At 49.9% G+C, this 17,571-nt stretch overlaps 3 protein-coding genes across 3 annotated transcripts; 1 reads left to right on the top strand and 2 right to left on the bottom strand.

The window, feature by feature from the left end:
• Positions 1 to 5,468: 5,468 nt before the first annotated feature.
• Positions 5,469 to 6,214, bottom strand: CGCS363_v015132 (uncharacterized protein; the record flags this gene model as incomplete). The annotated part of the gene is made up of 3 exons (XM_036646981.1): positions 5,469 to 5,476; positions 5,531 to 5,630; positions 5,714 to 6,214. 3 exons carry the CDS (start codon positions 6,212 to 6,214, stop codon positions 5,469 to 5,471), a joined length of 609 nt encoding a protein of 202 aa, XP_036487798.1.
• A 1,245-nt stretch (positions 6,215 to 7,459) lies between these two features.
• On the bottom strand, positions 7,460 to 8,425 carry CGCS363_v015133 (uncharacterized protein; the record flags this gene model as incomplete). Its single annotated transcript, XM_036646982.1, has 3 exons — positions 7,460 to 7,556; positions 7,635 to 8,037; positions 8,149 to 8,425. 3 exons carry the CDS (start codon positions 8,423 to 8,425, stop codon positions 7,460 to 7,462), a joined length of 777 nt encoding a protein of 258 aa, XP_036487796.1.
• A 4,738-nt stretch (positions 8,426 to 13,163) lies between these two features.
• Positions 13,164 to 13,925, top strand: ctxA-0 (Cholera enterotoxin subunit A; the record flags this gene model as incomplete). The annotated part of the gene is made up of 2 exons (XM_036646983.1): positions 13,164 to 13,816; positions 13,883 to 13,925. 2 exons carry the CDS (start codon positions 13,164 to 13,166, stop codon positions 13,923 to 13,925), a joined length of 696 nt encoding a protein of 231 aa, XP_036487791.1.
• Positions 13,926 to 17,571: the final 3,646 nt, after the last annotated feature.

Raw genomic sequence — 17,571 nt, forward strand, 5'->3', positions numbered from 1 at the left:
ATGGGATGGGGGGGAAAAATGCCTTCAGCCTCAAACCTACGTCGATATTCTGTCGTACGGTCCACTCTCTGCCTCTCTCGCATGAGGCGTGCCGGCACCGCCGTGGCGAGGGATAACACGACATGTATGTATGTTATATTATTGGAAGATTATCTATACGCAGAACTGCTCGTAATCTCGCCCCTAAATCGTCCATCAACCTAGCCAGAAGCACCAGCCCTGCTCACATGAAGCGCTTAGATCCATGAAGTGAGTAGCAGCCCTGCTCCGCGGCGGGCACCACACCTCGTCCATTCCTCTAAGTAAACCTGATAGGTCTAACCGTAGCTCTTTAGGGACGGTAGTTATCTCCGCGGAGATGACCGTGGAGCACGAGCCGGAGGGTCCCGCATGAGATGGATAAAGGCAATCACCAGAGCGGACCCATCGCAACCTTATCTGTTCGTTCCTCCCGAGAACCCGGTGGCCGGGGCCCCAATGGGAGACGCATTAATACCGCACATTACTACGTTTGCCTGCACGCTGGCCCTAGAGTGCTGGATTCTGGACGCTTGCAGAAACTGTATTGGGGCGCGACGACCATATCCACACGTTTCGGAGGCTCCGATAGCTGCCAAGACTGCCACTCCAGAGTATTCTCACAGTAACAGCGCAGTAAGTCACTAAGACACTTTCCGTAGCAGCGTTGAAATGATTATATACTAGTGAAGATGTGGAGAAGGAAGAAGGATAGCAGGCTTCGAGGTCGGCGGGCGGCGTATAAAGGGGAGGAACGATGAGGGAAGCGTATGCAAAGGTATGTATTCTGTCGGTCATGAATGTCTCATCAAGATCATGTTCTTATGAGGGGGGATAGAACATCCATACGAAGCTGGTCTATTCTGGGTATCTGTAGGCCTTGTAAAACAGATGTTGAAAAAACCCTCCGAACCTAAGGCTTATTGGTGGCGATTGTGGGGCCTTTTGCTTTGGATCCGGCAGAGCCGGCCTCGGTCGTGCTCGACCACGCTGGCTATTCTTTCTGCTGGTGCTATGGTCGCAACTAGTTAGCCGGGTTAGGCCCAGTCAGACGAACGCGGGACCCGAGTTGGTTCGGAGATAGCCTATGGTTTAGGGATCATACCACCTTCCACGAGCTGCACCCCTGCCTTTGCGGGTCTTCATCCCTGCGCGGCAGAGGAGGGGTTCGAATTGAGACAGGTGGACCCTGAACCCACAGGAATTTTATACGGATAACGCACACTGTGTTGAATCCGTATAATCGCCCTATTCCTGGGTGCCTGGGCGGACTTGAAGCACATTCAGCATGATTGTGATCAGTTATTATTAGAAGCTGTAGATAAGCAGGAGAGAGAGAGGTCCTCATCCACTACTAACAGTAATCTCCCTCATCAAACAGGGCTGTGTTATCGACAGATACGCGGCCGGCTCGCGACACGTCTTGGGGGGGTGGTGGCTTGGCCAAGTGCAAACAGCTGTCTTTTCCCACCCGTGAGTGCAAACCTCCGCGGCCCACCAAGCTCCCTCCACCACTCAAGATACACGAGAACAACGACGACCACTAATAAAGTCCTCTACAACAGTGAGGCAGGGACCAAGAGCGCCGATTGTTAAGTTAGAAGGACACTTTTATAATCTTTGTGTACGCCGCCTGTTTACCCCGCGAGTTCGCCTCGCATACGCAGCAACACATGCCTACTATAAAAAGGAAAAAGAACAAGAGGAGATATATTTAGCCTGGGATATGCATCATAGTCCCTCCTCGCCCAGCACTGAGGTATAAACAGGGCTGTCTTCGGAAAATCCAGTATTAGAAAGGGGAATACAAAACAACGCTCTAGTCCCTGCCTATTCGCGCGGCGACGCCGTCAGCTACATGCCATCGGCGGGGCCGCGTGCAGGCTGGTTGGCAAAGTATTCCCACTAGCACCCTCTACTAAACGGACGGGTTTCTTGTATGCTAATATTAGCATGCCAACGCATCTACTACATGCTGCATCCCAGCGGAAAGACTCTGATACAAGATACATACTGTATGTGGTAATAACTAGGACCAAGAACAGTGGCCCAAGCTAAGGTGCCGATATACCACACTTGAAGACCCTCCTCACCTCCACCGTTCATACCGTCCTCGCTAACTCCGAGACTGTATTAAACGCTATCTCTATGGGCCCTCATTTCACGTTAATTAAGAGAAGCTTAACCGATTAGGTTAGGCTCTACTGAACTATAGGATAGAAGTTAAGGATACCCTCTGTTACTTGATAGAATGTGGTCTTAGGGCTAACTATACTAACTTGGTATAAAATTCTTAGATCGCCGTGTCATCCTCTAGGGCCGTAGCTAGGGAGCGTCTAAAACAGTATGTTTCTCTCCTTGCTATCCCCCGGTACATCCCGCAAAAGCCACGCACTCATCCTATTTCCCAGCTTCACCTAGTTAAGTAGGATGTTCCGACAACGCCCGCTCTTCTTATTCCTATTAGCCGCCTAGTTAAAGCATCTTTATCATGAAGCGCCTACTCCGATATCATACGTCTACCGCAGTGATACAAGATCACCTGTGATTAGCTAGTTAATACAGGGACTGGGATGACATCACAGAAACATCTACCCCACTATTTACATATTTCTAGACTCACATTCCTGAATGCAACACTGAAAATTGAATTTTCATAATCGGCTTAATTCAAGCTTTAATTGAATCCTACTTTTAAGTGTTTTACTAGCGAAAACCTCAACGGCTTCTTCGCTGTTATTTAATCACGGCTTCTTAATCCTGTTGTTATGGACCCGCTGTTTTTCTCGTGGTGGTTTCAACGGCTTCTTAATCCTATTGGCATGGACCCGCTGTTTTTCTCGTGGTGGTTTCAACAGCTTCGAGTCATAGCCGTCATTGCCAGGATATCAGAAGGGTTTCAATGGCTTAGAGTAGAAGCCGTCGTTGTTAGTATATTAGGTTTGCTTGTCATGCATTAGCTTTGAGGACCACATTAGACAATTCGATGATATATACCTCTGCGAAACCGAGATTGGGGTCCGAACCCTTTTCAATGTCGCGTTTCGTGGGCTTGTGCTTCTTCTAGGGCTCTTCGCGCCAAGCCTTATGATCTGGAGGGAAGCCGGCCAGCTGATATTGCACGCCGCCAGCGACCGCCGAGCCGTACTTTCTCTTATCAAAGTCCTTGTTTGGCGTTGACTTTCCCAGATCCCTGCCATTCAACGTCCTCCACGAAACAATCTGTTCATACTTGATACCTCCTAGCGCCGCGAATTAGCGTTCCTCCTCGAAGTCGCTGTATTTGCCAAGGGTCCCAACAGTGTCGATCATGTTGGGGGTGGCTTGGATCTTGTACACGAAGGCATGAGGTTTCTTGTAAACGAATGTCGCTGCCACGGGTTCGCTAGCACTGGTGGAAACGAACCCGTCATCGTCACAGCTCTGGATGTTGGGGGTACCTTTCATATGACTGAAGAGGCTGGTGTTTGGGGCTTGAGACTGGAAGCTTGTCTGACCCTTCGGGAGAAATCCCCCAAGCTTTTTGATCTCCTTAGGGGGTCTTGTGTCTCCACGATAGACGTATTTGACCGTTGTTGGGGCTCCTTGGCAAAAGACGTACCATATGTGGGCCCCTAAGAAGAAGAGAAGAAGGGGGCGTTGTCCAAACATTCGAACGAAGACAAACGTCTACGTTCAACCGAGTGGGGCGGGAGAAGGTATACATTTGGTTGGAAAGGCAGCCGAGGGACGGGAGATGGAGAAGTCGAATGGCTGATAGAAGATTGATGGGAGATGGGAACAAGTCCTGTAGGGTTAGCGTGACGACCTTGGCTTGGGGTTTTATACTTAGGGTTGACAGCACTGCATTGCACTCCGTCACGTAAACCGTCGGATCCCTGGGCTTATGATTCAAGGCACTTCCCACAATATGGGATCTCCATTAGGTGACAGGAATATATATAGTGGAAAGGCAAGTTGCCCCGCCTGATAAGATGATCTCAAACGGCGTCGGCGTTGGCGAAGATGGTATTAGCTGGGATAAGTCACGATTCCTGGTTGCCCTGCTATGAGTCTTGGCAGGAGAAAGCCCACCCACCCTAAATCTCTGAATGAATGCGTTTGATGCTAGTGTTGTATTACTCGGTCTTCCTTTTTTTTTTTCCCCCGGCTACTGTCCCTTTGCTTTTTCTTAGGGTTAGCCCGGAATGTTTGCCTTTAAGCACTATCTCAAGCTGGTTTATATCCCGGATAAAAGCTTTTCCCTATCAACTCTTGTTGGTCCTGGTCTCCTTAAGATACTCTATTAGCATAAGTGCTGATAAGGAGAGCTTACAGGCCGTGCATCTTTGTAGTAAGCCGAGCTTAGCTCGACATGGCGGTGTCGATTGTTACGAGCAGGTCAGGGCAACCAACTGTGGCACAAAGCAAAAGCTTCGGTAATGACAAATCCGCTGTCATTATCCCCTGTTCTGCACTATATAGTTACAAACCTACAGTGACGAACTGTAGCGGTCGTAACATCGATATAGCGGTGTCGCCGTACGGACCACCAGCCTTTTTTTTTTTTCTTTTTTTTTTTTCTTTCTCGGTAATACCGTTCTTACTAGGCGGGATGATGCAGCTGTCAATATGAGGTACTATATGCGTGGCACAACTGGAAGACATTAACTAGACAGAAAGGTAAGCCTATGTCGTAGTCCAATAGGGTCGAATTGTAGGCTGTGGCCAGGTAGGGATGGACTTGGATTGTTAGTAGAGGCGGAGATGCTGTTAATGAGCTTTATCCGTCGACTCGTCGCGGAACCTACAACTGTCACTACAGCAACATACAGTGTGCATTGTAGCAATAGTATTAGCTCTGATTTTAGCGATCTATCTACTTTTCTCCTCCTAACCTGCCCTCAGTTTCGCCTTGTTCGTACTTTACAGTTCACCGCTTTTGGCCGTGGAACTAAACAGCCTCTCACACATATCCTGGTATCAGGTTAGCGTTCCTTATGGACCGCCAGACATTTTACAGTCGCTGGACAGCTAGCTATCTTATCCCGCGGTCCTAACTGTCGCCCTTCCTTCATCTGATAACCCGGCTGCTGAGTATCTCGGTCGAGGAGCTCACGCTCGTTACATGCCGTGGATTTCGGCTACTAATCCAATGACCTAGCGCGACCACTGCTGACCTAGAATTTGTTGTCTATTGTCTTGGCGGATGTTCTGCGGAGCATCCTCGCTGGTTTCTTAATGCTCGCCCCCCTAGGTGTGGGTCGCGTGGAGGGGCTTGAGGCACGGGGCACGATGCTGATTTGCTTATGCGTGAACGTTGGAAACGGCCGTGGCAATTTTATGTCGACTTTCTTGCCGGGCTTCCGTGGCACGACGATCTCTTCGTTCGCCATAAACTGCTTGCACCCCCATGTTAGACGGCCCTCTTGGTTAACGACTTCGCCGCCACCGCAGGGGTTTTGAGCTGTTTAATAGGCTTATTAGTATGACGCCGACTATGAAACATACACTAGGACAGGTAAAAACTCACGGCCCGCGACGCCTGTCCGGCCCCCTTTACCATAGGCCACGATGCGGATGGAGTGTGGGTGATTGTTAGCTTGCTGCGAGGTATCGCTGTCCAAAAAGTACTTAGGAGGTGTTAGTCGAAGGAGTCGGTAAATGGCGCCTTGGTCCATGGGAAGGACCCGGTAGCAGAGGGAGCAGGACCTACCTGATGAAGAGCGAAAATCTCCGCACAGCCGGCCTCGGTTCGATGCTTCTGGTTTACTGGGACATTCTTTTGGCGTTGTAGTCTGGCTTGGCACTGGTTAAGGGCAGCGACGACTCGTGGTTTGGGATGCCGGGGGCCGTAGTCGTACAGAGAAGGGCCGTCTCCCTTCTGGCTGGACGAGATGAAGATGTTGTTTTTGACGGCCATAACAGCTATCATGGCGGGCTGATCCTGTGCCCTGATGTGATCAACATTAAACTTGGCCTGCATTTGGGTATAAGCTAAGTCAGCAAGCCCATAGAGTTGGTCGTCGTTGAAAAGTGTTGTAGTGTCGCTAGTGAAGGTGAGCTTAGAGGAGTAGAGGATATGCTGCTCTTTGTCCCGGGCACGTTTGTCAAGTTTGAGGTTGAGATCCTGAGCTGCGATACTTTGGAAGAGAGTGAAGAGCACAAGGAGACCAGACAGCCTGGCCACCCAGCCCTGAGATGCAGAAGACGACATTTGAAAAGACAACTAGTCGGAGATAGTAGTTCGACAAATGCGACGTACGGCTTGCTGGGGGACGGATGGTTTAGTAGTAACAGGCCAGCAGACGGCGGGGGGGAAACGGGCTGCAATAGGTGACTCTGTCTTCGGTCAAAGAGCCCCCTAACTCTCTCAATGGCTGTACCCCTCATAACGACAGGTTCACACGCGGGAGAGGACGTAGAGAGAAAAAAATAGTATAGGTAATAATAGAAGGACAGACCGGTCGCACTCATCGTTGGCCTGTGATCATGGGTGCTCCCTTCTGACACTTTTTGCTCTGCGCCGGTCGAGGCACGCGCTCGGCTGCGGCCAACCTTTTTTTAGACCTCAATTGCGTCAAGATGGGTCTACCCAGCTCTCCTGGCTCGGAGAGTCCATATTGCTTAATAGGTGTGGATCCTACGGGAGCAGCGATACATGATACAATGTTACGACCCGTTAGGCATAACACGTTGGGACAACCCCGCCTGGGATCTCGGCGGCTAACGCGGAGCATATGTAAGCAGTGACACAGGTGTAACCAGAAACCATCGGAAAAGGAAGAACTATGGTACAGGTCACGTGACTTCGGGAACAGCACGGACGCAAGGTAAGATGGATATGTTGGATATGTTTGCTATCCCAGCTATCCATGGATATGTTGGATAACACGGATATCATACATAGCCATCACAAGGGACACTGTTCAGGACTTATATATAGTATGGCCTGAGCCTAGCTCAAGGTCAGACTTCCATAGCTCTTCAGCAATCAACTTAGTATTCATCCTCAGGATACTCTCAGCTTACCTTCACTGCAAATTACCTATTGAGTCTAAGACTGATCACCTTAGCCTCTGAAGACCTGATCTACTATCAGCCTACGACCTACGACCCAGACCACGACCCCAGTGTACTGTTATAACGTGTCAATCCCCAGCTTCTGTTAGCAGACCCTACTGTCGGATAGCTGACCGTAACAATCTGCACAATGTAGCGAGGAGCCCACAAGCACTAACTAATTCCAGCGGATGTGGCGATAGCCTCCTTCCTCAAGACAGACAATAGCAGAAGACTTCTTCTAATAAGGTGATTGGAGTTTCTCGACGTGAATACATCGTAAACTTTGAATTATCTGACAATCATATAGGAAATATTAAGATTTCAATGACCAATACCACCCCTCATCCCGACATCTCTCCCTTTCGTAGCCGAAAGTCTCATACCAAACCCACCCACCCTACTTCCGTTTAGGCGGAATCGCTGTGACGTCTAGGGCGAAGAATGCGTAGTTTTGGGCGTTCCTGATCTTATCCTTATCTGCAAGTTTCTCGCAACTGATATTTCATGTTTAGTATTTTCGAATCTCACGTGTTTTATACAAGACAATATCGTGGATGCGGGAAAAGACCTACCTGTCTACTGGATATGCCAGATCGACACAGCGCTTGCCCTTCCCAACAATAGCATCGAGATGCTGCGTTTCATGCAGCAATATCATCCCCGCAGATGGCGTGTATTTTCCCTTCCGCCAATTTGAAAGCATCTGCGAATTGCTGGCCTTCTTGAAAAAAGAAGGACACGCGAGGAGGATGTTGGTTTTGAATATTTGGTCGCCAGAATTGATGGCGGCAGCTGCCACCCCGCCGTTACACAAGGGAAAGTCCTGGGGAGGGCATGCATAGACTAGTCTTTGGGAGTTCGGACCGCCTTCATCGTATGACTTGACGGTGCTTGATGGCGTCTGCAGGAATCTATTTGGTGCCCCGAAGTGGCTGGTTTTGATCGTAGAAAGCTGGGCTTTATTGGTATTTGTTTCTATCACAAGCACGGTTAGCGCTCAACTTCATGGATCAAGCTAAGAAGCAAAAGAGTCCAACTACATCGTTGGCGGCAAGACGCAAGAACGGTGAGTGTGTGTTGACGTACTGCCAAACCATCTCACATAGGCCTTCGATGAAGTCCCAGTATTATCCAGAGCTACCATGGCTCCGTTCGCCAAGATCTTCGCATACTCAATCGATTTCTCAATATCTTTGAGTTGTGATGATGAGCATGGCCAGTCGCTTCCTTTGGTCATGGACACCCAGGATGTCAGCGCTCGCTTTTCAACAGAGGCAAGACGGCTGCGTTCAGAAGGAGTTAAAACAGCATAGGCATGCGAGAAGTTCAAAGCAATGAGGAATATGGTAAGTACTGTCAACATATTGAAGAAAGTGCAGAAACTTCTCGTTGAATAGATGTTAGATGCTGATACTTGAGTGGAAGAAAACGAAGCAATGATGAAGCAATTGATAACACGGTTGGTCCTGCCCCGAACACGAAATATTCAACCGCGCGCTTTATGTATTGCATTCAAGTCGCTCAGTTCAATTAGCAATGACAGTGGGCGAGAAATTGACGCGCTTTTGCAATTTTTACTCTATAATTAGAAACGTCTTCAGCTCAGTGTCTTATTTTAGATTTGAAAGACTTCAGTGTCCTAACTTGCGCAAGTGGAACTGTTCCTCAGGCCTATCTGGTGCGTTCGGCTCGACGCGGATCTGCTGGATGCGATTCAGCTTTTTGGCAAGGGTTCCCTCATGAAGAAGCAGGGAGTGACCTTTGTACTAGCTACTATGCGAGTGAAATGACCCTCTCGGCAGCCATCGGCGCCTCCGACGGTGCGGAGCTGATCATGAAGGCTCGTCTTCTAGGTCTACACGAAGACTGCCTGTGGTCAAGCGCGCGCCTCGACCGGCGCGGAAAGAAAAGTATCAGAAGGAAGCTCCCGTCAACAAAGGATTTCTTCATCTCGTCCAGTTTGAAGGGAAGCGACCCTCCTCTGTACAGCCTCGCCCCCCAGCATTCCAAACCACGAGTCGACGCTGCCCTTGTTTGTTTGTTTGTTTGTTTGTTTTATATTTAACGCCGTGGCGGCAAGGACGCAAAACGCCCTTGCGGCAGACCTCCCGAAGGGTATATGGCGTGGAGGGCCGCAGGTTCTAGGTATATACTCTAAGCACATGCCGCTTCCTAACGTCCTCCAAGTATTGCCCGCAGGCTACTACGTGTTCCATCCTTCCCTAGTTCCCACTGGTGCCCTAGTTCCGTTATAACAGATTATTTTTATTTTTTTTTTATTTTTTTTTTGGTTGTTTAGAGAGTAGGCTGCAGCCTATCTCTTAGTACCGCGGGCAGATCTTCTGAAAGAAATCTGTCACGCTGAGGAAGGCCTGAAAGCCTTCTGAGTCGATGATTAGCCCCTTAAAATAGCGCTCTAGAGAGCTCACAGGTCCTAGAGGCTCCCGCCGACTATAAGGGTGGAGGGTAGGCCACCGTTGCCTCCTCACTAATGTCTTTCGACGCTGCCCTTAATAGGTGCGAAGCCAGACTACAGAGTCAAAAGAAGGTCCCCGTCAATAAGCAGCATCAAACTGAGGTCGGTAGTGCAGAGATTTTTGCTGTTCACCAGGTAGGTCCTGGTCCTTCTGCTACCAGGTCCTTCCGCTGGATCAAGGCGCCAATTACCGACCCCTTCGTCTAACGCCTACCGAGTACTGGGGGCCAGACAGACCTCATAAGCCGTGAGTTCATGCCCGTCCTGCTGGTGTATGTTCTATGGGCGACGTCGTGTTGACGAGCTCATCAGACAGCTCAAAACCCCTGCGGTGGCGGCGAAGTAATCAATCAAGAGGGTTTCCCCACATGGGGGTGCGGGCAGTTCATGGCGGACGAAGGGTTCACCGTGCTACGGACGCCCGGCAAGAAAGTCGATGTATGATTGCCATGGCCGTTCCCAACGTTGACGCATAACCAAGGCATCGTTCCCCAAGCTCGCTCGCAGTCCACCCTCAATGCAGGTCCGCGACGAGGGAGGGGAGTATCCCTACGGATTCAATGATTCTCCGCAGAGCATCCGACCTAGCCGTTAGACAACATGTTCTGGACCGGCAGTGATCTCGCGAAGCGCCTTGCTGATCGTAAAAACAACGAGGTGGCTAACAGAGTCGCGCTGGGTCGTATCACTGGCAGCTGAAATCCACGGACTGCAATGCGTTTAGGCTCCTCGACCCAGATACCTGCTAGCTTGATTTTCAGATGAAGGAAGGGCAACAGGTCAATCCGCGGGATGGAGATATCGAAGATAGCAGGTAACAAAGAATGAAGACCAGCAGCGTATGAGCCAGTATCCACTCGGCTATGAAATTCATGAACCCTCGTGCACTCATCTCTCGCCGGATGGATACCCGACTACGTCGCTCAATGGACGAGCTCTCATACCAGCACATGCTTGGTAAGTTCTCTGGGATGGAAGACTTCGTCAGTTTGATGCGACCTGGTTGTTTGCCTTTTATAAAGCTAACAAGTAGTTGCGACGCTCTTTTCTACCCGCGCGTAGCCCGGTTGAGCTGGTCTCATCGCGTTTACGTAGGATCCCGCCCATCAGTCGGGGATTCAAGGACCAGTGCTGCAAGGAGAGTACTTAGCACGAGCACGCGCTGATCCCGATCGGTTCGGAGATTGCCGACATCCCCACGACTTTCCCGGCAAACTTACAGTGTACCTTACCCGTTGGATACCGTTTTTGGCCTTCGGCTTTTCGGACTTCAGATTCGTCGAAAGTCGTTGCAAACCCTTCGCAAATCAGAGTCAAGTTTACGCGCTTGGTGTGGGACGTGGTGGTGAGAGAGAGTAGTTGCTGGGCGGACTTCTGCTACGGTTAGCCATCCGACAGTATGGCCTGCTCACAGAAGTTGGCGGTTGACGCTGTAGATCCAATGTCGTAGTGTCAAATCGTAGCAGTATCGTAGAGTGTAGTAGCTCAAATCTTTAAAGGTCAAGGTGATCAGTCTCAGACTCAACACTAACTTTCTTGTGGATGAAGCGACCCAGGAAAAGGATGGCTAATAAGAGGATTCTAGTCAGGTGAGAAGATCTGCTTCCTTTTGGAGCGGTTTGAACAGGAGCGCTAGGTGAAGACGTGGACCTATAACATGATTTATATTAGCATAGGCCATGTCGGCATCGCGCCCAAAACGTCTCTCGTCGCTGGAGACGCTGTATTCACCACTACTACTTCTACTACTACCGTGATTCTTCAGTAATAATGTCCTGTTCTAGCCGCCTGACGTCCAGGTGGGTCAGTCAATTGTTATCCTTGCATAACGGGTGGTAACAGCATGGCGAAGTGGACGGATTGGCTGTTAGCAAGACCCCGCCATCGAGGAATCGTTGCTAATGGGCAGCCGAATCTGGTAGTTGGTACAATGTTAATGTTCAGAGCTAGTTTATAGGTTGACCTGAGCTAACCTTATGGTCAGACTTCCATAGCTCGTCGGCAATCAACTTTGTAAACATCCTCGGATAGTTTCAGCTCATCTTCACTGCGAATACTTCATTCAAGCCTAATACTGATCATCTTAGCCTTTGAAGACTTGATCCACTGCAGTCTGTGATACTGCGACTTAGTGCTAACGTATCTGATCTACAGCGTCAGTCCCCGGCTTCTATGATAAGCTCCGTATTTTCAGATAGCCAACCGTCACAGCAAGCTGTGGTGGAAAGCGTGATTATTGAGTACGCATGAGGACATGTGTGTCTAGGTGGTGGTACTCCCCTCGAACTCGACTTTTCCCTTTCCTTCTCCCTTTCCCTGGCTCACGGGCTTGAGAGCGCAGTAGTCAAGATCGCCGTTACCGTTGGCCGTCCCCTTGGGTCCAATGCCCCATAATTAGAGGCCCTTATTGTAAGAGACATGAATAGAACCAATAGAGTTGCCGCTCTTCTTAGCGTCGAGACGGTAGGTCTTTCCGCCAGGTAGGACGAGGAATTCCCAAGCATCACTGGAGCAGCCTAAAGCAAAGTTCATGATGCCGCCTAGGTTACCAAAGTGTCTCAGGTAGCCACTGGAACCCTTGATAGTGTTGGCGTCGGCGAGCTTGGCCTCGCCCTACAAAGCGCCGCTGCTGTTACTTGGGCCAGCTCTGCAGACGCGGACGTATTCAATCGGCAACTTAAGTAATCTAGCGGACGAATAATAAGCGGAATTGCCGATTTCAACCTGCATCAATAGCACACATGTCAATAATCACCCCTCCGTCATGGAAGAGGTAGACCGGGAAGGCGATAGCTACAGAGGCCACAAGAACAGTAAGAAGCTGAGCCAAGGAAATCATTATGATATGTAGGAGCAATATTACATCGTTTGTATACGATACGAAAGAGTGTTAAAATATGAGCGGTGGGGAGGATGTTAGACAACGATATTACTGCGACCCGTGTACGGCGAGAACGTTTGAAAACCAATGTGACCTCGCTTTGATAAATAGATGACGCGGAATATCGCGACTTTTGGTCTACCTGCAGAATGTTTTCTATCCCTTCATTTCTAGGCATAGCTGATCATAAATATCACTGAAGCTGAATAGAATTAAAGCAACTCATTGATGAATGAATAAAAAACGCGAAGCTAGGTACATGAATTTTGGTCTCTCTTCTCCTAGCGCTGAGGCACAGACATGACGGTGTTCGGAAATTCCGATACTTGACAGGCGAACACAAAACCCCGTCCCGCTTCCTGCTCAGTCGCCCGGGGACGCCGTTAGCCACGTGCCTTCGGCGGGGCTGCGTTCAGGCCGGTCGGCAAGCCTTCCTCATCGGCAATCCGTGCTGAATGGAGGTCTTTGGGATGCTAACAATAGTTTCCTGTTAATAAAGAGTAGCTAAGCCGTAAGATCCAACTCCACCTAAATACAGGTCAGATGTCAAGGAGTCTCTCCGCTCAGGAGGATGCGGTCTAGGGGCTGATCGTACCTAGTATAAACTCCTAGGTCGCCGTGGCACATCCGAGGGCTGTGGTTATAGGTTCCCAAAACATCACATTTCACTCTTCTCGATCTCTCGCTTCCATCTGCGATTGGCTTGCGCTCATCCTGTTCTCCGGCTTCACATTTTCAACCAAAATGTTCCGACATCGCCCGCTCCTCCTATTCTTTTTGGGGGCCCAGTTGTGGCATCTTCTATGTCACGGAGCCCCTACTACGGTGTCGTACGTCTACCGGGGCGATACAAGATCGCCCGGCGAGATCAAACGACTTGGAGGGTTTCTCGCGAAGGGCCAAACCAGGTTCGGACTTCAAACTGCGGACACCAGCCTCTTCAATCACATGAAAGGTACCCATAACATAAAGAGCCGGGACGAAGACGGATTCGTCTCCACCAGTACCAGCGAAACCGTCGCAGCAACGTTTGTTTACGGGAAGCCTTCGGCCTTCGTTTACAAGATTCACGTTACCCCAAACATGATTGATACTGTTGGCACCCTTGGTAAATACAGTGACTTCGATGAGGAACTCGAGTTCGCGGCCTTGGGAGGCATCAAGTACGAACAGATAGTCTCCTGGAGACAGTTGAAAGGCAGGAATCTCGGGAAGTCGACCATGAACAAAGACTTCGACAAACGAAAGTACGGCTCGGCGGCCGCCGGTGGTGTGCAATATCAGCTGGCTGGCTTCCCTCCAAACCACAAGGCTTGGCGTGAAGAGCCCTGGAAGAGTCACAAACCTTCGAAGCGCGACATTGGCAAGAAGTCAGGCTTCAATTCTGATTTTCCGAGGTATGTCTGGTTAAACCCTCGGACACGGTGCTTCGAGCTGACTCATGCGAAGCCTCTTCCAATTAGCAGCTCACGCTCGAGTGCCCCAATTGATGCGGGGGCTGTCTGAAGAAATTACTACTGCCATTACGCGAACCTCCCTAAATCCGCCTGAAATCAAGACTATATATTTGGAGAAGCCTCATCTGGGAGAAGCACCCCTTCGTAAGGTGTCTACAAACGAAATGAGGCTTTGACAAGAAGACTTGTATCAAACAAGCACCGAACAAAGGTTGTGGAAAAGACGCGCCCATGATTTGATGATTTGGGAGATCTGTCGTCAAGTTAAATAGCAAAGCGGATTAACCCGAGCGATGGACAGGCACAAATCTCAGTGTAGGTCTTCAAAGTCGAAGGAGATTAGTTATAGAGGTAATTCAGAGTGAAGCTAGGTTGTAACTGTTCGTAGAATGTTTAGTTATAAAGTGGATTGCAGAAGAGCTATAGAAGTCTGAACATGAGCTTTGGCTAAAGTCATACTATGTACAAGTCCTGAACAGTGTCCGTTGTCTGGTTACTGTCTTTGATCCCGATGGTAACCGTCCCTCGTACGTACGGTGGCCGTTTGTACTAAGGACGATAGTATGACCTGAGAAAAAACCTATGGTCAGGCTTCCATAGCTCTTCAGTAATCAACTTTGTACATATACTCGGATACTTTCAGCTTACCTACGGAAGACGAGTGGGCAGAGACTTTAGCCCGTACAGCCGACGGCCGAGTGATTGCAGAAGAAGACTGCACCTTACATTCGTTCCAGATTGGAGAACCCCTGGCGATCGTGCGCCTAAACTGGTCATCTCGATCAAATACAGGTGTTGCAATGGTTTGGGGATGCGATACAGGTCTTCGATTCCCAGTCCTCAGGAGATGCGCTTTCGACGGTTCGGGAGACGCATATGCTCGCGCTGCACAGATGATCACGATATTATGAGAGGCAAAGCGACGACGTATATGGGCGCGAAACACAAGTCTGTGAGGGATTCTGTCCCGGCAGCTGCTTTAGGGTTCACATCTCCCTCGGCCGCAACTCCCTCGCAGCATGTCGTCGCTTCGGCACTAATCATTTGGCCCATCTACGCCAGCAAAAGCACGACCCGCCCATTACCTGCTTTGTTCCTCACCCCCCCCCCCCCCTTGGCCACCAAACCCCAAGATCAATAACATTTTAGGGTTTGGCTTAGATCTAGGGTGGGTAGGGGTAGGGGTAGGGAGGGGCTAGGGATGCCTGTCGTGCTTAATCAGGCTAGACCTGCAGGCACCGCCGCACTGGCCCCTGGGATGGATGGCGAATTCGTGAAGCCGAAACTCTGAACCAATGATATAGGTAACCGACTATGAGCAATTGCCGACGACGTATCCTCAAATCTCCTCCCGGCCGGTGAGGGAGATATTCTGCATCTGATTCCCGCCATTCTTCTAACCCAGCCCGGCTGAATGCGACTCTATGAGCGCAAATCCATCCATCTGCTGAGGTCTAGACCCACATCTGCATGGTTTGAGGCAAGGCGATTAGGATACGCCGGGGTCTTGGTCATCTCCAGCCGGACCAGGCCTGCGGGTAGTGCTAAGTCACAGCACCGCCAGTGGAATCCGGAGAGAGGAATGGATGGGGAGTGGTGCACACTAGTCGCAAACCACGCTTGACATATGTGACAGCTGACGGCCGAGCGGCCTGACCGGTTTAGCAGGTCTGATGTATTTGGGTCAGAAATTGTGGGTAGGTGGACAGGCCCTCCACAACCCGGTCTCGAAAGCCCCAAGCCCCTTCCCATTTAGGTTCCAACGGTCCGATGAACCCATTCTCGGCCCATCTCTACAAACGACGCAGGGCATAGAGATGACGTTGTACAATGGCTTATCATGGCCGGGGCTTGATAACACCTCCTAGGCAGGCTAGGGGCCTCTGTTTTTCACTAGTGAAGAGAGGATTTTCAATCTTGACTCGCTAACTATTCAGGCTTCTACAATTCGATACCTGACTGTCATGAGACGAATGAGGCGTCATCGTGCTACGGCTCTATAAACCTCCCCTCGACGACGCATTAACATCAACATACAAAGGCCTAGCACACGTATGATAAAGGCAACCTGGGTACACTTTCCTTAGGAGGCATGAGACCAAGTTGTTACGACCCGTTATGCAGGAATAACAGTTAACCGACCCACCCGGGCGTTAAGCGGCTAGAACAGGACATTTGTACTGCAGAATCACAGGAACAACAGGGACTCACTTGGAAACGGAAGAACAATGGTATAAGTCACGTGATGATAAGATCCGTATCAAAGCTACTAGGTTAGATTGGTGTTGCTTACGCCGATAGGATGATTCAGTATCGCTCAGGACACTTTCTTTTCCACATCCCCCCACTTACATCGATTGGGGTGGTGTCGGGACACTTGGACTTCAGCCTCAGCCACCAGGACAATTGCAGTCCACCGTACCCAATCTTGGCCATGAGAGGATGGGGTAAGATAAAAGCAAATCAAGGCGTCAAGTGGAGGCGGAGCTCACTCCAGTCAAAACTTGGAAACATTTTTAATTCGTGCTTCGGACGGGGGAAACAGGCGAAGAATGAATAGGGAGGAAAATCGAAACGGCCCAAGCCTGGGGGTGGACAGGCATAGGATTACCCAACTCTGGGTGATTGTGGCCAATAATGGCTCTTGGCGAGATTACGGCCATGTGGAACGGAAAATCAACTCTTTCTCTTGCGATTGTCGGGTCGGCTCTTCCGCGCGCCCGGGAAGGGGACTTTGTTCAGCTGACGGGGTGCAGTGGAACCATGAGAGACCCTACCTGCAGCGAAAACTCCTCGATGAAATCAGACAGTAAGAGAAGTCACTTTCCTGTCAGGGCAGAATGGACCAGCAATGTCCCAATACTGTACGACCTCCATCCTGCTCTATGATCGTGAAGAGTATCTACTGTGGACCCTCTTATAGGGTGGGCTATGAAACTTCCTCAACATGATCGTGAAGAGTTAATTCCCATGACCAGGATCGTAATTTCCTTCCTATCTAATCGTGCGTACACGAAATCATTCTTCAAAGTATAGCGGCCTGCACCTACTCAGCTCAACCCGCTCGCTTCTCCTAACCCACTCAAGCGGTGAGTTCATGCCTGCACGATAAATGCCAGACCCGCCGCGTAGTGCCGCGCGGCTCAACTAGCAGCCATGAGAATGAAAGCTCTTCCTCTTGAAGCAAGATATACTCTACATCAACCGGGTGGGCTGTGAAGGTTTCTCAGCATTCTACATCAACTTGCTGGTCTTAGGGCCCACGATTATTCTGGATCGAAATGATCCAAGACGATCTAAGACGATCCAAGGTACAAAGAGACATGTTCAGAATTAGACTTGTATATAGTATGACCTGAGCTTAGCTCATGGTCGGACTTCCATAGCTCCTGAGCGATCAACTTTATATTCATCCTCAGGATACTTTCAGCTTACCTTCACTGCGAATGACTTACTGAGTCTAAGATTGATCACCTTAGCCTCTGAAGACCTGATCTACTATAGCCTGCGACTTTACGACGTACGACCACGACCCCAGTGTACTGTTTAAACGTCAATCCCTAAAATCTGTTAGCAGACCCTACTGCCGGACAGCTGACAGTAACACAAGTGTGTATGCAGGACGTGCTAACGGTCCAGGCATGGTATTCTGCCGAATTAGGGCTTATAAACATATATCTTGATGTGAGATGTCC

The sequence above is a fragment of the Colletotrichum siamense genome (genome assembly GCF_013390195.1).
Source record: "Colletotrichum siamense strain Cg363 chromosome Unknown KSG_Cg363_contig20, whole genome shotgun sequence".
Lineage (NCBI taxonomy): Eukaryota > Fungi > Ascomycota > Sordariomycetes > Glomerellales > Glomerellaceae > Colletotrichum > Colletotrichum siamense.